We start from the raw sequence: 23,264 nt of genomic DNA, 5'->3' as shown, positions 1-23,264 counted from the left end.
TGGTGTTATGTGATGTGATGTGATGTGGTGTGGTGTGATGTGGTGTGATGTGTGTGTGTGTGTGATGTGGTGTGATGTGGTGTGATGTGGTGTGATGGTGTATGTGTGTGATGTGGTGTGATGTGATGTGGTGTGATGTGATGTGTGTGTGTGTGGTGTGATGTGTGGTGTTATGTGGTGTGTGGTGTGGTGTTATGTGGTGTGATGTGGGTGTGATGTGGTGTGATGTGATGTGGTGTGTGGTGTTATGTGTGTGTGATGTGGTGTTATGATGTGATGTGGTGTGATGTGGTGTGTGTGGTGTGGTGTTATGTGGTGTGATGTGTGTGATGTGTGGTGTGATATGGTGTTATGTGTGTGATGTGTGTTATGTGGTGGTGTGGTGTGTGATGTGTGTGATGTGGTGTGATGTGGTGTTATGTGGTGTGATGTGTGATGTGGTGTGATGTGGTGTGATGTGTGTGTTATGTGGTGTGATGTGGTGTGATGTTATGTGGATGTGATGTGTGGTGTGTGGTGTGATGTGGTGTGATGTGGTGTTATGTGGTGTGGTGTGATGTGGTGTGATGTGGTGTGTGATGTGTGATGTGGTGTGTGGTGTGATGTGGTGTTATGTGGTGTGGTGTGATGTGGTGTGATGTGTGTGTGTGATGTGGTGTGGTGTGATGTGTGGTGTGATGTGGTGTGATGTGGTGTTATGTGATGTGGTGTGGTGTGATGTGGTGTGGTGTGATGTGGTGTGGTGTGGTGTGGTGTGGTGTGATGTGGTGTTATGTGATGTGGTGTGATGTGTGTAATGTGGTGTGATGTGGTGTGATGTGGTGTTATGTGATGTGATGTGATGTGATGTGATGTGGTGTGATGTGGTGTGATGTGGTGTGGTGTTATGTGGTGTGATGTGGTGTTATGTGGTGTGATGTGGTGTGGTGTGGTGTGATGTGGTGTGATGTGATGTGGTGTTATGTGATGTGGTGTGATGTGTGGTGTTATGTGGTGTGATGTGGTGTGGTGTGATGTGGTGTGATGTGTGATGTGGTGTGATGTGATGTGGTGTGATGTGGTGTGATGTGATGTGGTGTGATGTGGTGTGGTGTGATGTGGTGTGATGTGTGTGTGGTGTGGTGTAATGTGTGGTGTGGTGTGATGTGGTGTGTGGTGATGTTATGTGGTGTGATGTGTGGTGTTATGTGGTGTGGTGTGATGTGGTGTTATGTGTGTGTGATGTGGTGTGGTGGTGTGTGTGTGTGATGTGGTTGTGGTGTGATGTGGTGTGGTGTTATGTGGTGTGGTGTGATGTGTGATGTGGTGTGGTGTTATGTGATGTGGTGTGTGTGGTGTGGTGTGTGGTGTGATGTGGTGTGGTGTGGTGTGGTGTGGTGTGATGTGGTGTGATGTGTGGTGTTATGTGGTGTGGGTGTGATGTGGTGTTATGTGATGTGGTGTGATGTGGTGTTATGTGATGTGATGTGATGTGGTGTGATGTGGTGTTATGTGATGTGGTGTGGTGTGATGTGGTGTGATGTGGTGTGATGTGGTGTGATGTGGTGTGTGTGTGATGTGGTGTGATGTGGTGTTATGTGGTGATGGTGTGTGTGATGTGGTGTTATGATGTGTGGTGTGATGTGGTGTGGTGGTGATGTGGTGTGGTGTGATGTGGTGTGGGTGTGGTGTGTGGTGTGGGTGTGTGGTGTGATGTGGTGTGTGTGTGATGTGGTGTTATGTGGTGTGATGTGGTGTTATGTGTGTGTGTGATGTGGTGTGATGTGTGGTGTTATGTGGTGATGTGTGGTGTGATGTGGTGTGATGTGGTGTTATGTGGTGTGATGTGGTGTGATGTGGTGTTATGTGGTGTTATGTGGTGTGATGTGGTGTGGTGTGATGTGGTGTGATGTGGTGTGTTGTGGTGTGATGTGTGATGTGGTGTTATGTGATGTGTGATGTGGTGTGGTGTGGTGTGTGATGTGGTGTGTGTGATGTGGTGTGGTGTGAATGTGGTGTGATGTGGTGTGTGATGTGGTGTGGTGTGGTGTGTGTGTGTGTGGTGTGATGTGTGTGTGGTGTGGTGTGGTGTGTGTGTGTGGTGTGATGTGGTGTGATGTGGTGTGTTATGTGGTGTGGTGTGATGTGATGTGGTGTGGTGTGATGTGGTGTTATGTGGTGTGATGTGGTGTGGTGTGGTGTGATGTGGTGTGGTGTGTGGTGTGATGTGGTGTGGTGTGATGTGTGGTGTGATGTGGTGTGATGTGTGGTGGTGATGTGGTGTGTGGTGTGATGTGGTGTGGTGTGATGTGGTGTGGTGTTATGTGGTGTGATGTGGTGTGTGTGGTGTTATGTGGTGTGGTGTGATGTGGTGTGGTGTGATGTGTGGTGTTATGTGGTGTGATGTGTGGTGTGGTGTTATGTGGTGTGATGTGATGTGTGTGATGTGTGATGTGGTGTGATGTGGTGTTATGTGGTGTGATGTGGTGTTATGTGGTGTGATGTGGTGTTATGTGATGTGGTGTGGTGTGATGTGGTGTGATGTGGTGTGATGTGTGGTGTGGTGTGATGTGGTGTGATGTGGTGTGGTGTTATGTGGTGTGATGTGTGGTGTGTGTGTGGTGTGATGTGGTGTGGTGTTATGTGGTGTGATGTGGTGTGATGTGTGTGGTGTGATGTGGTGTGGTGTGATGTGGTGTGATGTGATGTGGTGTGATGTGGTGTGATGTGGTGTGATGTGTGGTGTGTGTGGTGTGTGTGGTGTGATGTGGTGTGGTGTGATGTGGTGTGATGTGATGTGTGATGTGATGTGGTGTTATGTGGTGTGATGTGTGTGTTATGTGGTGTGATGTGGTGTGGTGTGATGTGGTGTGATGTGTGATGTGGTGTGATGTGGTGTGGTGTGTGGTGTTATGTGGTGTGGTGTGGTGTGGTGTGTGTGGTGTGATGTGGTGTGGTGTGGTGTGATGTGGTGTGGTATGTGGTGTGATGTGGTGTGGTGTGATGTGGTGTGATGTGGTGTGTGGTGTGATGTGGTGTGTGTGATGTGGTGTGTGTGTGTGGTGTGATGTGATGTGTGTGGTGTGATGTGTGGTGTGATGTGGTGTGTGTGTGTGTGGTGTGATGTGATGTGGTGTGATGTGGTGTTATGTGTGATGTGGTGTTATGTGGTGTGTGTGGTGTGATGTGATGTGGTGTGGTGTGTGGTGTGGTGTGGTGTGGTGTGATGTGGTGTGGTGTGATGTGATGTGGTGTTATGTGTGATGTGGTGTGATGTGTGGTGTGATGTGGTGTGATGTGGTGTGATGTGATGTGGTGTGATGTGTGATGTGGTGTGGTGTGATGTGGTGTGTGGTGTGATGTGGTGTGTGGTGATGTTATGTGGTGTGATGTGGTGTTATGTGGTGTGATGTGTGGTGTTATGTGGTGTGGTGTGATGTGGTGTGATGTGGTGTGTGGTGTGATGTGGTGTGTGGTGTGGTGTGTGGTGTGATGTGGTGTGGTGTTATGTGGTGTGATGTGTGGTGTGGTGTGGTGTGATGTGTGGTGTGGTGTGGTGTGGTGTGGTGTGTGTGATGTGGTGTGGTGTTATGTGGTGTGATGTGTGGTGTGGTGTTATGTTATGTGGTGGATGTGTGGTGTTATGTGGTGTGATGTGTGATGTGTGTGTTATGTGTGTGGTGTGATGTGTGGTGTTATGTGGTGTGGTGTGGTGTGATGTGTGATGTGGTGTTATGTGGTGTGGGTGTGATGTGATGTGGTGTGATGTGGTGTTATGTGGTGTGATGTGTGGTGGTGTTATGTGGTGTGATGTGGTGTGATGTGTGTGTGGTGTTATGTGGTGTGATGTGGTGTGTTATGTGGTGTGATGTGTGTGATGTGGTGTGATGTGGTGTGTGATGTGGTGGTGTGATGTGGGTGTGATGTGGTGTGATGTGGTGTGATGTGGTGTGATGTGGTGGTGTGGTGTGATGGTGTTATGTGGTGTGATGTGTGGTGTTATGTGGTGTGTGGTGTGATGTGGTGTGTGATGTGGTGTGGTGTGGTGTGGTGTGATGTTATGTGATGTGGTGTGTGATGTGGTGTGGTGTGGTGTGATGTGGTGTGGTGTGATGTGATGTGGTGGTGTTATGTGGTGTTATGTGATGTGTGGTGTTATGTGGTGTGATGTGATGTGGTGTGATGTGGTGTGATGTGTGTGGTGTTATGTGGTGTGGTGTGATGTGGTGTGGTGTGGTGTGATGTGTGGTGTGATGTGGTGTGTGGTGTGGTGTGGTGTGATGTGTGGTGTTATGTGGTGTGATGTGGTGTTATGTGGTGTGATGTGTGGTGTTATGTGGTGTGATGTGTGGTGTGATGTGGTGTTATGTGGTGTGTATGTGGTGTGATGTGGTGTGATGTGGTGTTATGTGGTGTGGTGTTATGTGGTGTTGTGGTGATGTGTGGTGTGATGTGGTGTGGTGTGATGTGGTGTGATGTGGTGTTATGTGATGTGGTGTGGTGTGATGTGGTGGTGTTATGTGGTGTGGTGTGATGTGGTGTGTGTGGTGTGGTGATGTGTGTGATGTGGTGTGATGTGTGGTGTGTGGTGTTATGTGTGTGATGTGGTGTGTGGTGTGGTGTGATGTGGTGTGATGTGTGGTGTGATGTGATGTGATGTGGTGTGTGGTGTGGTGTGATGTGATGTGTGTGATGTGATGTGGTGTGTGGTGTGATGTGGTGTGATGTGATGTGTGGTGTTATGTGGTGTGGTGTGATGTGGTGTGGTGTGATGTGGTGTGATGTGGTGTGATGTGGTGTGTGATGTTATGTGGTGTGTGTGTGTTATGTGGTGTGGTGTGATGTGGTGTGTGTGATGTGGTGTGGTGGTGTGTATGTGGTGTGATGTGGTGTGGTGTGATGTGGTGTGGTGGTGTTATGTGGTGTGGTGGGTGTGGTGTGATGTGATGTGATGTGTGGTGTGATGTGTGTGATGTGGTGTGGTGTGATGTGTGATGTGGTGTGGTGTGATGTGTGGTGTTATGTGGTGTGATGTGGTGTGATGTGGTGTGTGGTGTGGTGTTATGTGGTGTGATGTGGTGTGATGTGTGGTGTGATGTGTGGTGTGGTGTTATGTGATGTGGTGTTATGTGATGTGGTATGGTGTGATGTGGTGTGGTGTGTGGTGTTGTGGTGTGTTGTGTGGTGTTATGTGGTGTGGTGTTGTGTTGTGTGGTGTGTGTTATGTGATGTGTGTTGTGTGGTGTGTGTGATGTGTGTTTGATGTGTGATGTGTGTTTGATCAAATCAAATCAAATTTATTTATATAGCCCTTCGTACATCAGCTGATATCTCAAAGTGCTGTACAGAAACCCAGCCTAAAACCCCAAACAGCAAACAATGCAGGTGTAAAAGCACGTGTGCTTGATGTGTGATGTGTGTGTGTGTTGATAAAGCTGAAAGCAATAAAAAACTGTACCTCGTCAAAAGCATCACAATCACTGACCACGATGCTGGGTCGGAACCGTGCCACAGTGACCTCCTTCTCCAGCCTGCTGCTCAGGTCCTTCACAGAGGATTCAGACAGCAGCATGATAGGGCCAAGGTCATTGTACACTATCTAGACAACAACATGACAGGACCAAATGTCAGAGTACACAACAACATGACAGGACCAAATGTCAGAGTACACAACAACATGACAGAACCAAATGTCAGAGTACACAACAACATGACAGAACCAAATGTCAGAGTACACAACAACATGACAGGACCAAATGTTAGAGTACACAACAACATGACAGAACCAAATGTCAGAGTACACAACAACATGACAGAACCAAATGTCAGAGTACACAACCTAGGGATGTAGCTGAGGTAAGTCGGACAGGCTCTCATGATGAGATAGCCCTGCCTGTGACTTAAAATTCAGTGTCACCCTTGACCTAAAAAGAGAATTTCCTCTTGGCCTAATGGTTACGTCGGGTTGGTTTCCTGACTGGGAGACCAGGGTTCAGATCCTATCCATGACAGATACAGTCGGGTTGGTTTCCTGACTGGGAGACCAGGGTTCAGATCCTATTCGTGACAGATACAGTCGGGTTGGTTTCCTGACTGGGAGACCAGGGTTCAGATCCTATCCATGACAGATACAGTCGGGTTGGTTTCCTGACTGGGAGACCAGGGTTCAGATCCTATTCGTGACAGATACAGTTGGGTTGGTTTCCTGACTGGGAGACCAGGGTTCCGATCCTATCCATGACAGATACAGTCGGGTTGGTTTCCTGACTGGGAGACCAGGGTTCAGATCCTATCCATGACAGATACAGTCGGGTTGGTTTCCTGACTGGGAGACCAGGGTTCAGATCCTATCCATGACAGATACAGTCGGGTTGGTTTCCTGACTGGGAGACCAGGGTTCAGATCCTATCCATGACAGATACAGTCGGGTTGGTTTCCTGACTGGGAGACCAGGGTTCAGATCCTATTCGTGACAGATACAGTCGGGTTGGTTTCCTGACTGGGAGACCAGGGTTCAGATCCTATCCATGACAGATACAGTCGGGTTGGTTTCCTGACTGGGAGACCAGGGTTCAGATCCTATTCGTGACAGATACAGTTGGGTTGGTTTCCTGACTGGGAGACCAGGGTTCCGATCCTATCCATGACAGATACAGTCGGGTTGGTTTCCTGACTGGGAGACCAGGGTTCAGATCCTATCCATGACAGATACAGTCGGGTTGGTTTCCTGACTGGGAGACCAGGGTTCAGATCCTATCCATGACAGATACAGTCGGGTTGGTTTCCTGACTGGGAGACCAGGGTTCAGATCCTATTCGTGACAGATACAGAGTCTGACAACTATTAGAATATGCTGCACTTTGTGTTGTTGAACCCAGACTCACATGGAGTGAAAACAACGGAAGACTCCCATCACTTCTGAAATCAGTCGTGAGGACTAGAAAATCAGGAAACAAATAAAACAATTTACAGTCATGAAGTGGTTCTTATTTATATCGTAAAAAGGTGTGTTTCTTTAATCACGTAGGGAATACAGGTGACATTACAGGTGTGTGTTTAGAAAACTAAGAGTCCGACTTTATTTAAACTTTTCTTATCCAGGAAGTTAAATCAATAAAATATTATTTGTGACCCAACGTCTCTTTTCAGTCTTTATGTTACATTGGATAAAAGTACTCAGAGTTTCTATACGGATGTTCCACTTCCTGTGTGAGGTAGGGTCATACTCTATGGATGTTCCACTTCCTGTGTGAGGTAGGGTCATACTCTATGGATGTTCCACTTCCTGTGTGACGTAGGGTCGTACTCTATGGATGTTCCACTTCCTGTGTGACGTAGGGTCATACTCTATGGATGTTCCACTTCCTGTGTGACGTAGGGTCGTACTCTATGGATGTTCCACTTCCTGTGTGACGTAGGGTCGTACTCTATGGATGTTCCACTTCCTGTGTGAGGTAGGGTCGTACTCTATGGATGTTCCACTTCCTGTGTGAGGTAGGGTCGTACTCTATGGATGTTCGGTAGATGGAGGAAACTGTCACGCCCTGATCTGTTTCACCTGTCCTTGTGATTGTCTCCACCCCCTCCAGGTGTCGCTTATTATCCCCAGTGTATTTATCCCTGTGTTTCCTGTCTCTCTGTTCCAGTGTATTTATCCCTGTGTTTTCTGTCTCCCTGTACCAGTGTATTTATCCCTGTGTTTCCTGTCTCTCTGTACCAGTGTATTTATCCCTGTGTTTCCTGTCTCTCTGTACCAGTGTATTTATCCCTGTGTTTCCTGTCTCTCTGTACCAGTGTATTTATCCCTGTGTTTTCTGTCTCTCTGTTCGTGTATTTATCCCTGTGTTTCCTGTCTCTCTGTACCAGTGTATTTATCCCTGTGTTTCCTGTCTCTCTGTTCCAGTGTATTTATCCCTGTGTTTCCTGTCTCTCTGTACCAGTGTATTTATCCCTGTGTTTTCTGTCTCTCTGTGCCAGTGTATTTATCCCTGTGTTCCCTGTCTCTCTGTTCCAGTGTATTTATCCCTGTGTTTCCTGTCTCTCTGTGCCAGTGTATTTATCCCTGTGTTTCCTGTCTCTCTGTGCCAGTGTATTTATCCCTGTGTTTCCTGTCTCTCTGTACCAGTGTATTTATCCCTGTGTTTCCTGTCTCCCTGTACCAGTGTATTTATCCCTGTGTTTCCTGTCTCTCTCTACCAGTGTATTTATGCCTGTGTTTCCTGTCTCTCTTGTACCAGTGTATTTATCCCTGTGTTTTCTGTCTCTCTGTGCCAGTGTATTTATCCCTATGTTTCCTGTCTCTCTGTACCAGTGTATTTATCCCTGTGTTTCCTGTCTCTCTGTACCAGTGTATTTATCCCTGTGTTTTCTGTCTCTCTGTGCCAGTGTATTTATCCCTGTGTTTACTGTCTCTCTGTGCCAGTTTGTCCAACCAGCTTTTTTCCCTGTTCTCCTGCTTTTTGCATTCTCCTTTTTCTAGTCCTCCCGGTTTTGACCCTTGCCTGTTTCTGGACTCTGTACCCTTCTGCCTGCCTTGACCACATGCCTGTCTGCCACTCTGTACCTCATGGACTCTGAACTGGTTTTGATCTTTTAGTCTGTCCACGACCGTCCTCTTGTCTACGCTTTTGGATTAATAAACATTGTAAGACTCCAACCATCTGCCTCTTGTGTCTTGAGAGAAACATGAGGAAGTGATGTAACTTTAAAAGTTGATACTCTTAGAATCTAATTCAGGACAAAAAAAGGCATGCAAACATTTTGCTGTGATTTTCACACTTGCTCTACACTAATCTTTGGGAAATATATTTAGAAAAATACTTTCACTAAATTGCAAAAAAAATGGATTCTCTGAACATTATCTCACCAAGTTACCCCACTAGGGAACCCATATACGGCATTAACATGGTCTCTTGTTGTAATAATAAAGATATCCTTTCACATTGAACAGCTAGTGCTGTTCTTTGTTTACGCCCATTGTAGCCTACAATTATATTTTTTTAAAGTCAGCAAACACAAAGGCAAAAAGGTAAAAACCCTATCGAGATCTTGGTTCGGGGCAGAAGCGTAGCCTAGTGGTTAGAGTGTAGAGGTGGCAGGTAGCCTAGTGGTTAGAGTGTAGAGGTGGCAGGTAGCCTAGTGGTTAGAGTATAGAGGAGGAAGGTAGCCTACTGGTTAGAGTGTAGAGGTGGCAGGTAGACTAGTGGTTAGAGTGTAGAGGTGGCAGGTAGCCTAGTGGTTAGAGTGTAGAGGAGGCAGGTAGCCTAGTGGTTAGAGTGTAGAGGTGGCAGGTAGCCTAGTGGTTAGAGTGTAGAGGTGGCAGGTAGCCTAGTGGTTAGAGTGTAGAGGAGGCAGGTAGCCTAGTGGTTAGAGTGTAGAGGAGGCAGGTAGTCTAGTGGTTAGAGTGTAGAGGTGGCAGGTAGCCTAGTGGTTAGAGTGTAGAGGTGGCAGGTAGCCTAGTGGTTAGAGTGTAGAGGAGGCAGGTAGCCTAGTGGTTAGAGTGTAGAGGTGGCAGGTAGCCTAGTGGTTAGAGTGTAGAGGAGGCAGGTAGCCTAGTGGTTAGAGTGTAGAGGAGGCAGGTAGCCTAGTGGTTAGAGTGTAGAGGCGGCAGGTAGCCTAGTGGTTAGAGTGTAGAGGAGGCAGGTAGCCTAGTGGTTAGAGTGTAGAGGAGGCAGGTAGTCTAGTGGTTAGAGTGTAGAGGAGGCAGGTAGTCTAGTGGTTAGAGTGTAGAGGCGGCAGGTAGCCTAGTGGTTAGAGTGTAGAGGCGGCAGGTAGCCTAGTGGTTAGAGTGTAGAGGAGGCAGGTAGCCTAGTGGTTAGAGTGTAGAGGCGGCAGGTAGCCTAGTGGTTAGAGTGTAGATCGAATCCCTGAGCTGACAAGGTACAAATCTGTCGTTCTGCCCTTGAACAAGGCAGTTAACCCACTGTTCCCCTGAACAAGGCAGTTAACCCACTGTTCCCCTGAACAAGGCAGTTAACCCACTGTTCCCCTGAACAAGGCAGTTAACCCACTGTTCCCCTGAACAAGGCAGTTAACCCACTGTTCCCCTGAACAAGGCAGTTAACCCACCGTTCCTAGACCAGTTAACCCACTGTTCCTAGACCAACATTGAAAATAAGACTTGCCTAGTTAAATAAAGGTAAAATAAAAAAATCTAGTCCTATATCATAAGATGCTTTGACTTCAGAAACTTGGATCTTTCAAATATCCATGGTAACAGAGACCAGGAAGTGCCATTTGACAGAGAATCTTTGAGTGACCGAATGGACACTCTTTCTCCTGAATGTCCCAGCCCCCTTATTATCTCAACCAATCATGGCTAGGCGAGATTCTGTATTTTCTCTGTGTCTAAACAGTTTAGTGATTTCACATATGTACAAATTACATACAGGTTTGTTATTAAGGCACATTTTGATCAAATCAACTTTTTTACGTTCAAATGTCTCTCCTGTATAGTAGTAACGTCCGTCACACTGAGGGGGAAATGTGTTTTTGTGTCTTCACGACTGTATTGGACTGTGTGGACCATGTTAATTCCTTAGTGATGTGGACACTCAGTCGTGGGTGAACAGGGAGTAGAGGAGGGGACTAAGCACGCACCCCTGGGGAGCTCCAGTGTTGATGATCAGCGTGGCGGATGTGCTGTTGCCTACCCTCACCACCTGGGGGCGGCCCGTCAGGAAATTCAGGATCCAGTTGCAGAGGGAGGTGTTTAGTCCCAGGGTCCTGAGATTAGTGATGAGCTTTGTGGGCACTATGGTGTTGAAAGCTGAGCTGTCGTCAATGAACAGCATTCTCACATACTGTAGGTGTTCCTCTTGTCCAGGTGTGGAGTGCAATAGAGATTGCGTCATCTGTGGATCTGTGAATTGGAGTGGGTCTAGGCTTTCTGGGATGATGGTGTCGATGTGACCCATGACCAGCCTTTCAAAGCACTTCATGGCTACAGAGGTGAGTGCTACGGGGCCATAGTAATTTAGACAGGTTACCTTGGTGTTCTTGGACACAGGGGCTACCCGTCAACTAAGTCATAAAGTGGTAACTAAGGTATTAAGACAAACAAACCTTTGTCCTTGATCACTTTAATGTTTGCAATTTTCTCTCTGGCTGGAGCAGCCTACTACTTTGAATGATCAAATATATTAAAATCTATCCACCAACTGAGCTGTTACCTTTTCATTGCGAGGAAAGACAGGCTCGCTATCCGCTGATCTCCTGTGTGTCATGTGGGGTTCAAAGTGCACCAGGCGATAGGTTTTACCTGCCCCCAGGTAGCGGGTCAACCAGCTAGACGCCTCATCTCCACAGTCCCTGCCCTGGATGTCTGTACTAAACACTCTGGGACACAGACAGAAGGGTTAAGACACTTCCTGCTGACACAGACAGAAGGGTTAAGACACTTCCTGCTGACACAGACAAAAGGGTTAAGACACTTCCTGCTGACACAGACAAAAGGGTTAAGACACTTCCTGCTGACACAGACAAAAGGGTTAAGACACTTCCTGCTGACATAGACAAAAGGGTTAAGACACTTCCTGCTGACACAGACAGAAGGGTTAAGACACTTCCTGCTGACACAGACAGAAGGGTTAAGACACTTCCTGCTGACACAGACAGAAGGGTTAAGACACTTCCTGGTGACACAGACAGAAGCAGAAGGGTTAAGAGACAAAAGGGTTAAGACACTTCCTGCTGACATAGACAAAAGGGTTAAGACACTTCCTGCTGACACAGACAGAAGGGTTAAGACACTTCCTGCTGACACAGACAGAAGGGTTAAGTTCCTGCTGACAGACAGAAGGGTTAAGACACTTCCTGGTGACACAGACAGAAGGGTTAAGACACTTCCTGGTGACACAGACAGAAGGGTTAAGACACTTCCTGGTGACACAGACAGAAGGGTTAAGACACTTCCTGCTGACACAGACAGAAGGGTTAAGATACTTCCTGCTGACACAGACAGAAGGGTTAAGACACTTCCTGCTGACACAGACAGAAGAGTTAAGACACTTCCTGCTGACACAGACAAAAGGATTAAGACACTTCCTGCTGACACAGACAGAAGGGTTAAGACACTTCCTGCTGACACAGACAGAAGGGTTAAGACACTTCCTGCTGACACAGACAGAAGGGTTAAGACACTTCCTGCTGACACAGACAGAAGGGTTAAGACACTTCCTGCTGACACAGACAGAAGGGTTAAGACACTTCCTGCTGACACAGACAGAAGGGTTAAGACACTTTCTGCTGACACAGACAGAAGGGTTAAGACACTTCCTGCTGACACAGACAGAAGGGTTAAGACACTTTCTAAATGACTTAAATGTAAATGTAAATGTCACAAGAGATTTCACAACACATTAAGTGTGTGCCAACAGGCCACAAAATCCATGTGTACGTGTGTGTATGTTATCGTGTGTCTGTACCAATGTTTGTGTTGCTTCACAGTCCCTGCTGTTCCATAAGGTGTGACAAAACTCGTGCCTGTTGGACCTGCCTTGTTGATAGTGCTGTTAAGAAGGTAGAAACTAGGGCCTGTAGGACCTGCCTTGTTGATAGTGCTGTTAAGAAGGTAGAAACTAGGGCCTGTAGGACCTGCCTTGTTGATAGTGTTGTTAAGAAGGTAGAAACTAGGACCTGTAGGACCTGCCTTGTTGATAGTGTTGTTAAGAAGGTAGAAACTAGGGCCTGTAGGACCTGCCTTGTTGATAGTGTTGTTAAGAAGGTAGAAACTAGGGCCTGTAGGACCTGCCTTGTTGATAGTGTTGTTAAGAAGGTAGAAACTAGGGCCTGTAGGACCTGCCTTGTTGATAGTGTTGTTAAGAAGGTAGAAACTAGGGCCTGTAGGACCTGCCTTGTTGATAGTGTTGTTAAGAAGGTAGAAACTAGGGCCTGTAGGACCTGCCTTGTTGATAGTGCTGTTAAGAAGGTAGAAACTAGGCCTGTAGGACCTGCCTTGTTGATAGTGTTGTTAAAAAGGTAGAGACTAGGGCCTGTAGGACCTGCCTTGTTGATAGTGTTGTTAAGAAGGTAGAAACTAGGGCCTGTAGGACCTGCCTTGTTGATAGTGTTGTTAAGAAGGTAGAGCAGAGCTTTATTATGGACAGACTTCTCCCCATCTTAGCTACTGTTGTATCAATATGTTTTGACCATGACAGTTTACAATCTAGTGTTACTCCAAGCAGTTTAGTCTCCTCAACTTGCTCAATTTCTACATTATTCATTACAAGATTTAGTTGAGTTTTAAGGTTTAGTGAATGATTTGTACCAAATACAACGCATTTTTAATAGTTAGGACTAACTTATTCCTTGCCACCCACTCTGAAACTAACTGCAACTCTTTGTTGAGTGCTGCAGTCATTTCAGTCGCTGTGATAGCTGACGTCTATAGTGTTGAGTCATCCACATACACAGACACACTGGCTTTACTCAAAGCCCAGTGGCATGTCATTAGTAACACATACCTGCAGTCAATGACAGGGTTGTCGGGCTGCAGTAGGGGGAACCTGAGCTCCTCCATGTCTGGTCCGTTCAGACACGTCTGCCCCCCCTCACTGGTCAGAGATACCAGAACAAGACGAGGCTCCTGTCTGCCCGTCACGAAATGACCATCCTCAGTGATCACCAGCCAGTGCCTGCAGACAAACACAGCATTATCCAGGGGCTGACTTACAGTTAGTTAGTGGGGCGGCAGGGTAGCCTAGTGGTTAGAGTGTTGGACTAGTAACCGGAAGGTTGCAAGTTCAAACCCTCGAGCTGACAAGGTACAAATCTGTCGTTCTGCCCCTGAACAGGCAGTTTAACCCACTGTTCCTAGGCTGTCATTGAAAGTAAGAATTTGTTCTTAACTGACTTGCCTCGTTAAATAAAGATTTTTTTTAAAGTGCATTTCATCTTCCAGTAGCTGTGTACGACAGGCACAAAACAGAGCAGCGTTCTCCACTTCCTTTGAACTGCAGCATTTTAATTTACAGGACATTTAAGGACTTGTAACAGGACCCATATCCATGATTAGGGCATCCACCCCGTAGGGAATAGGGCACTACTTTAGACCAGGGCCCATAGGGGATAGGGCACTACTTTAGACCCGGACCCATAGGGAATAGGGCACTACTTTAGACCAGGACCCATAGGGAATAGGGCACTACTTTAGACCAGGACCCATAGGGAATAGGGCACTACTTTAGACCAGGTCCCATAGGGAATAGGGCACTACTTTAGACCAGGACCCATAGGGAATAGGGCTCTACTTTAGACCAGGACCCATAGGGAATAGGGCACTACTTTAGACCAGGACCCATATCCATGATTAGGGCACTACTTTAGACCAGGGCCCATAAGGTGTAGGGCACTACTTTAGACCAGGGCCCATAGGGAATAGGGCTCTACTTTAGACCAGGACCCATAGGGAATAGGGCACTACTTTAGACCAGGGCCCATAGGGAATAGGGCACTACTTTAGACCAGGGCCCATAGGGAATAGGGCACTATTTTTGACCAGGGCCCATAGGGAATATGGCACTACTTTAGACCAGGACCCATAGGGAATAGGGCACTACTTTAGACCAGGACCCATAGGGAATAGGGCACTACTTTAGACCAGGGCCCATAGGGAATAGGGCACTACTTTAGACCAGGGCCCATAAGGAATAGGGCACTACTTTAGACCAGGGCCCATAGGGAATAGGGCACTACTTTAGACCAGAATGACAGAAATCACCTTCAGAATATGGTAATTCATCTTAACAAAACACGCAAGTTTGAAGACGATAGAATAAGTGTCCACGGGGCCTCCCGATTGGTTAAAGCTGTCATCGAGGCCTCCCGATTGGTTAAAGCTGTCATCGAGGCAGAGGGTGGCTACTTTGAAGAATCTCAAATATATTTTGATTTCTTTAACACTTTTTTTTTGGTTACTACATGATTCCATATGTGTTATTTCATAGTTTGAATGTCTTCACTATTATTCTACAATGTAGAAAATAGTACAATTAAAGAAAAACCCTGGAATGAGTAGGTGTGTCCTAACTGTTGCCTGGTACTGTCCACTGAATATAAACGCAACAGGTAAAGTGTCGGTCTCATGTTTCACGAGCTGAAATAAAAGATCCCACAAATGTTCCAAACGGACAAAAAGCTGATTTATTTCAAAATTTCTGCACAAATTTGTTTACATCCCTGTTAGTGAGCATTTCTCCCTTTGCCAAGATCATCCATCCACCCTGACAGATGCGGTATATCAAGAAGCTGATTAAACAGCATGATCATTACACAGGTGCACCTTGTGCTGGGGGACAATAAAAGGCCATAAAATGTGCAGAAGAGAGAAAGAAAAAAAGACAAGAAGCTCGTCGCCTTTCGGCGGAGACATGAGCATCTGTCATTATATTCAGATCTCTGGTGTAAACGTGAAGGTGCACTTGAGCATCCTTGAGATGTTTCTACAACTTGATTTACCTGTGGTAAATTAAATTAATTGGACATGATTTGGAAAGGTACACACCTGTCTATATAAGGTCCCACAGTTGACAGTGCATGTCAGAGCAAAAACCAAGAGTAAAGCTGTTGTCTGTTACTTAATACAGCTCCAATGTCTTCACAGTGTAAAGCAGCCATCTGTTAAAACAGCTCCAATGTGTAAAGCAGCCATCTGTTACTTAAAGCTTTTTACAGTGTAAAGCTGTTGTTGTCTGTTACTTAATACAGCTCCAATGTCTTCACAGTGTAAAGCTCCAATGTCTTCACAGTGTAAAGCTGTTGTCTGTTACTTAATACAGCTCCAATGTCTTCACAGTGTAAAGCAGCCATCTGTTACTTAATACAGCTCCAATGTACAGTGTAAAGCTGTTGTCTGTTAGCTCCATCTGTTACTTAATACAGCTCCAATGTCTTCACAGTGTAAAGCAGCCATCTGTTACTTAATACAGCTCCAATGTGTTCACAGTGTAAAGCTGTTGTCTGTTACAATACAGCTCCAATGTCTTCACAGTGTAAAGCTGTTGTCTGTTACTTAATACAGCTCCAATGTCTTCACAGTGTAAAGCTGTTGTCTGTTACTTAATACAGCTCCAATGTCTTCACAGTGTAAAGCAGCCATCTGTTACTTAATACAGCTCCAATGTGTTCACAAAAGCTGTTGTCTGTTCACAGTGTAAAGCTGTTGTCTGTTACTTAATACAGCTCCAATGTCTTCACAGTGTAAAAAGCTGTTGTCTGTTACTTAATACAGCTCCAATGTCTTCACAGTGTAAAGCTGTTGCTCATCTGTTACTTCCAATACAGCTCCAATGTTTCACAATACAGCTCCAATGTGTTCACAGTGTAAAGCTGTTGTCTGTTACTTAATACAGCTCCAATGTCTTCACAGTGTAAAGCTGTTGTCTGTTACTTAATACAGCTCCAATGTCTTCACAGTGTAAAGCTGTTGTCTGTTACTTAATACAGCTCCAATGTCTTCACAGTGTAAAGCAGCCATCTGTTACTTAAAGCATAATGTGTTCAGTGTAAAGCTCTGTTACTTAATACAGCTCCAATGTGTTCACAGTGTAAAGCTGTTGTCTGTTACTTAATACAGCTCCAATGTCTTCACAGTGTAAAGCTGTTGTCTGTTACTTAATACAGCTGTCCAATGTAAAGCTGTTGTCTGTTACAGCTCCAATGTAAAGCTGTTGTCTGTTACTTAATACAGCTCCAATGTCTTCACAGTGTAAAGCTGTTGTCTGTTACTTAATACAGCTCCAATGTGTTCACAGTGTAAAGCTGTTGTCTGTTACTGCTTGTCTTCACAGTGTAATCTGTTACTTAATACAGCTCCAATGTGTTCACAGTGTAAAGCTGTTGTCTGTTACTTAATACAGCCAATGTGTTTACAGAGTAAAGCTGTTGTCTGTTTACTTAATACAGCTCCAATGTGTTTACAGTGTAAAGCTGTTGTCTGTTACTTACAGTGTAAAGCTGTTGTCTGTTACTCCAATGTCTTCACAGTGTAAAGCTGTTGTCTGTTACTTAATACAGCTCCAATGTGTTCACAGTGTAAAGCTGTTGTCTGTTACTTAATACAGCTCCAATGTCTTCACAGTGTAAAGCTGTTGTCTGTTACTTAATACAGCTCCAATGTCTTCACAGTGTAAAGCTGTTGTCTGTCTGTTACTTAATACAGCTCCAATGTCTTCACAAAAGCTGTTGTCTGTTACTTAATACAGCTCTGTCAGTGTCTTACAGTAAAGCTTTGTCTGTTACTTAATACAGCAGTGTATGTCTGTTACTTAATACAGCTCCAATGTGTTCACAGTGTAAAGTGTAAAGCTGTTGTCTGTTGTCTGTTACTTAATACAGCTCCAATGTTACTTCACAGTGTAAAGCTGTTGTCTGTTACTTAATACAGCTCCAATGTCTGTTACACAGTGTAAAGCTGTTGTCTGTTACTTAATACAGCTCCAATGTCTTCACAGTGTAAAGCTGTTGTCTGTTACAGCTCCAATGTCTTACAGTGTAAAGCTGTTGTCTGTTACAATACAGCTCCAATGTCTTCACAGTGTAAAGCTGTTGCAAGCTGTCTGTTACTTAATACAGCTCCAATGTGTTCACAGTGTAAAGCTGTTGTCTGTTACTTAATACAGCTCCTGTTACTTAATGCTCCAATGTCACAGTGTAAAGCTGTTGTCTGTTACTTAATACAGCTCCAATGTCTTCACAGTGTAAAGCTGCTGTTACATCTGTTGTAAAGCTGTTGTCTGTTACTTAATACAGCTCCAATGTCTTCACAGTGTAAAGCTGTTGTCTGTTACTTAATACAGCTCCAATGTCTTCACAGTGTAAAGCAGCCATCTGTTACTTAATACAGCTCCAATGTGTAAAGCAGTTGTCTGTTACTTAATACAGCTCCAATGTCTTCTCTGTAAATACAGCTCCAATGTCTTCACAGTGTAAAGCTGTTGTCTGTTACTTAATACAGCTCCAATGTCTTCACAGTGTAAAGCTGTTGTCTGTTACTTAATACAGCTCCAATGTGTTTACAGAGTAAAGCTTTATTCTGGAACATTCTAATGCCTTGATTTGATCTGAAATACACAGTGAAATGATTGAAGTCTTCATCGAGTTCACCTCCCAGACTGGAAACATTTGTTGTGATATTGTGTATAAAGAAAGACACAACTTTACCATTTAAAATGACTGAAATGGTATAACATTATACGTATTGTTAGTTAGGGATTTTGTCTAGACCTATATAACTAAGACTATTTTCTAAGTAAGAGAACATTTATCCTTTAATATTTAATGTGTTCTCTTGAGATGAAAGTGTAATGTACAGTTGTACTACAAGATATGAATTGCCACAATGTTTGGTTCTTCAAATTATATATTTGATTAAAATACATCATATTATTATTATTACAAAAATGAAGTTCTAAGCTGACACATGGAGTTGTTTTAAGTTAGCTAAATGATCCTTGGTATGACTATTTGACTTTGAATGTTAAGACCCTTTAAGGCGTCAACGAAGACAAAAACCTTATCAGATGATTTGCATCTCCCACCTGTAGCACACGCTCCAGCAGGTATATCTCTCTAGTCACCCCCCAAAAAACAATTCTTTCTTTGGCCGCCTCTCCTTCCAGTTCTCTGCTGCCAATGACTGGAACGAACTACAAAAATCTCTGAAACTGGCAACACTTATCTCCCTCACTAGCTTTAAGCACCAACTGTCAGAGCATCTTACAGATTACTGCACCTGTACATAGCCCACCTATAATTTAGCCCAAACAACTACCTCTTTCCCAACTGTATTTAATTTATTTATTTATTTTGCTCCTTTGCACCCCATTATTTTTATTTCTACTTTGCACATTCTTCCATTGCAAATCTACCATTCCAGTGTTTTACTTGCTATATTGTATTTACTTTGCCACCATGGCCTTTTTTGCCTTTACCTCCCCCTTCTCACCTAATTTGCTCACATTGTATATAGACTTGTTTATACTGTATTATTGACTGTATGTTTGTTTTACTCCATGTGTAACTCTGTGTCGTTGTATGTGTCGAACTGCTTTGCTTTATCTTGGCCAGGTCGCAATTGTAAATGAGAACTTGTTCTCAACTTGCTTACCTGGTTAAATAAAGGTGAAATAAATAAATAAATAAAAATGAAACATTGAATTTAGCATTACTGCTATTAGCCAATAGAAACACATTTAACAGATTCACTACATGAAATAACACAGTCCTTACTGCTATTAGCCAATAGAAACACATTGAATAACAGATAGTCCTTACTGCTATTAGCCCATAGAAACACATTGAATAACAGATCGTCCTTACTGCTATTAGCCCATAGAAACACATTGAATAACAGATAGTCCTTACTGCTATTAGCCAATAGAAACACATTGAATAACAGATAGTCCTTACTGCTATTAGCCAATAGAAACACATTGAATAACAGATAGTCCTTACTGCTATTAGCCAATAGAAACACATTGAATAACAGATCGTCCTTACTGCTATTAGCCAATAGAAACACATTGAATAACAGATCGTCCTTACTGCTATTAGCCAATAGAAACACATTGAATAACAGATAGTCCTTACTGCTTTTAGCCAATAGAAACACATTGAATAACAGATAGTCCTTACTGCTATTAGCCCATAGAAACACACTGAATAACAGATAATCCTCACTGCTATTAGCCAATAGAAACACATTGAATAACAGATAGTCCTTACTGCTATTAGCCAATAGAAACACATTGAATAACAGACAGTCCTTACTGCTATTAGCCAATAGAAACACATTGAATAACAGACAGTCCTTACTGCTATTAGCCCATAGAAACACATTGAATAACAGATAGTCCTTACTGCTATTAGCCCATAGAAACACATTGAATAACAGACAGTCCTTACTGCTATTAACCCATAGAAACACATTGAATAACAGATAGTCCTTACTGCTATTAGCCAATAGAAACACATTGACTAACAGACAGTCCTTACTGCTATTAGCCCATAGAAACACATTGAATAACAGATAGTCCTTACTGCTAATAGCCCATAGAAACACATTGAATAACAGATAGTCCTTACTGCTATTAGCCAATAGAAACACATTGAATAACAGACAGTCCTTACTGCTATTAGCCCATAGAAACACATTGAATAACAGATAGTCCTTACTGCTATTAGCCAATAGAAACACATTGAATAACAGACAGTCCTTACTGCTATTAGCCCATAGAAACACATTGAATAACAGAGTCCTTACTGCTATTAGCCAATAGAAACACATTGAATAACAGAGTCCTTACTGCTATTAGCCAATAGAAACACATTGAATAACAGATAGTCCTTACTGCTATTAGCCCATAGAAACACATTGAATAACAGATAGTCCTTACTGCTATTAGAAACACATTGAATAACAGATAGTCCTTACTGCTATTAGCCCATAGAAACACATTGAATAACAGATAGTCCTTACTGCTATTAGCCCATAGAAACACATTGAATAACAGATAGTCCTTACTGCTATTAGCCCATAGAAACACATTGAATAACAGATAGTCCTTACTGCTATTAACCCATAGAAACACATTGAATAACAGATAGTCCTTACTGCTATTAGCCCATAGCAACACATTGAATAACAGATCGTCCTTACTGCTATTAGCCCATTGAAACACATTGAATATATATATATAATATATTATTAATATTTTATTCAGGGATTTAAATGATGACCCCACCCCCATCCTCTGTAGCCTATTCCTGCAGGCTATTGGGGAAACAAAGCATTTCCTACATCAACATCGCCTCACTATTCATGTAAGCTGCTAAATCGTTCTTGTCTACATCTTGTCTAGGTTACTGTAGGTTATCTGACATTAGATGTAGACCTATCAGGGGCTATAGGCTACCTGCTATCTACTCAAAACCATGGCAAAACTGAATTACAATCATAAACCCAGATTTTAGACTGTAGTCTATGTCTATTGAAATGACAAGTCAATCTCACAAATGGGCCATTTTATAACGGTTTGTAGTCTTAACATCTGGCACATAATAACGGCACAATTGCCAGAAAAAAAGGCCCAACATTCGTTTTTTTTACGTTCATCCAAGTGTTTCTTGCTCAGAGATTGAGGTCCTCTATCCAACTTTCTTCACTCAGTCTCTCCTGTCGGATTTATCTATAGCTATCCACGTGCGCAAAGGCGATTTATTTACAATTATAAACCTGGTTAGAGCCCTGAATGCTGATTGGCTGAAAGCCGTGGTATATTAGATCATATACCACAGGTATGACAAAACATTTAGTTTTACTACTAATTGCGTTGGTAACCAGTTCAGAATAGCAATAAGGCACCCCGGGGGTTAGTGATATACGGCCAATATACCAACGCTTAACCGCTGTATCCACGCACCCCGCGTAGCGTCATGCTTTAAAAAAACAGCTCTTAGCCGTGGAATGTTGGCAATATACCACACCCCCCTTGTGACGTATAGCTTAATCACAGCAGTCGAACGAGTTAAACGGACATCCATTGATGGGGAATGATCTGGCGAGTTTAATAAGGGCAAATTATATTATTTTGCCACATATTGAAATTCCTTTATTATGTCAATTTCATAGCTTGCAATAATCATTATTTTGAGGAAACACAATATTTGCTGCTAAAGTTGTTACAAGTTACTATGATATTCATTCTTAAATGGCTCGATAACGTTGTGGGAAAAGGGGGTTTATTGTATAAAATATGTCAACTCCTCTTGCTGAGAAAATAAAATAATTGGGCTCGTTTTTATGCCTTGTGGGCAGCATTTCATTGGTCATTGGTTTTAGAAATGTTTGCCTGACCTGGCAACGCTGGGTGGTTAGAGCCAACCACAACCTTCCTGACAAGTTTGGATGATGACACTTGGGGACCTCCTGATTCAAAAACAGACAAACGTGCAATTTGTTGTCGTGGTGAACATGCAATTTGTTCAACATGATAATCATCAATGATAATCAACCCTGGATTGCTGATGCTACATGTATTGGACTTTGAGAGGCTTTGAAGCCTCTGGTCGGGCCATATTGGCACTCCCCCATAGGAATTAATAGAATTGTGCAGTATCAATTAAAATGTTTCAAGGACAAAATTACATGTATTTAATGGCAGGGCGCTGGACACTGGATATCTGCTACATTGCCATGCTGGCATTGTTCGCTCTCTTTTCATGTCCTGACAGTGATTAAGTAGCTGTGATTGTTTTATCAGTTATCTGGCGTAGGCTACGGTCAGACTACGGTCAGACTGGCCTGTGCGTTTGGAGTCAATACACAGTCAAATAGAGAACTGTAATGGCCATTCTCTCATTTCTGATCTGTGGTCATAACGGTGGGTAAAATTAGTACTGACGCCTATAAATCATTGATAATCACTAACACGAATCAACATGTGTCACCAATTCAAGCGGGCTCGGCCAACATTAGCCTAAACTCAATAACATTCATTTATAGTTATGAAAATAAATGCTACTGACCGATCTTGTAGTTCACCGCACTTCAAACCAATCTGTTGACATTCTGCGAGGGCCACGGACACGGCTTTCCCCGATTTCAGTGGGTGAATGAGCAGCTGTGACACAACTCCCACACGGACAACTTTCTCCGGCTTGAGAAAATACTTATACCCAAGTCCCAGTCCGACAACAGTAAGACCAGCACCTCCAGCTAACAGCAGGGCTTTCCTATTCTCTGTGAACGCATTAATTAACACTTCTCTAAAGTACATCTTTACTTTTCAAACGGCTCAGATGGACATTGAACCAGAGATTGTTTCGCATTGAACTTGTTAATGAAGGGGCTGTTCTATGATGACGTCAGATAAACAGGACTAGTTCCTGGGTCCTGACCTTATTGAAGGTGCTGAAGTTGGAAGACTATCAGCTTTTTATTACAACATTATTTGCTGGCCAATTTGTCCACAATAATTCTACATATACACAGTGGTGTAAAGTACTTAAGTAAAAAATACTTTAAAGTCAAATCCAATAATTTTTTATTTGTCACATGCAGATGTTAATGCGAGTGTAGCGAAATGCTTGTGCTTCTAGTTCCGACAATGCAGTAATAACCAACGAGTAATCTAACTAACAATTCCAAAACGACTACCTTATACGCACAAGTGTAAAGGGATAAAGAATATGTACATAAAGATATATGAATGAGTGATGGTACAGAGCGGCATAGGCAAGATGCAGTAGATGGTATTGAGTACAGTATATACATATGAGATGAGTAA

The 23,264-nt window shown here is 43.7% G+C and overlaps 1 protein-coding gene across 1 annotated transcript in view; it reads right to left on the bottom strand.

The window, feature by feature from the left end:
• marc1 (mitochondrial amidoxime reducing component 1) overlaps positions 1 to 22,837 on the bottom strand; it is a 45,918-nt gene extending 23,081 nt beyond the window's left edge. Inside the window, exons 1-4 of the mRNA XM_065025950.1 lie at positions 22,504 to 22,837; positions 13,443 to 13,613; positions 11,151 to 11,316; positions 5,438 to 5,578 (exon numbers count right to left, since the gene is read on the bottom strand). Of these exons, the coding sequence (XP_064882022.1) occupies positions 5,438 to 5,578; positions 11,151 to 11,316; positions 13,443 to 13,613; positions 22,504 to 22,754 (729 nt within the window). The 5' untranslated portion in view covers positions 22,755 to 22,837. The remainder of the gene's footprint in view (positions 1 to 5,437; positions 5,579 to 11,150; positions 11,317 to 13,442; positions 13,614 to 22,503) is intronic.
• Positions 22,838 to 23,264: the final 427 nt, after the last annotated feature.

The sequence above is a fragment of the Oncorhynchus nerka genome, linkage group LG12, assembly GCF_034236695.1.
Source record: "Oncorhynchus nerka isolate Pitt River linkage group LG12, Oner_Uvic_2.0, whole genome shotgun sequence".
NCBI classification, from domain to species: Eukaryota; Metazoa; Chordata; class Actinopteri; order Salmoniformes; family Salmonidae; genus Oncorhynchus; species Oncorhynchus nerka.
This window is presented reverse-complemented; position numbering and strand designations above follow the sequence as displayed.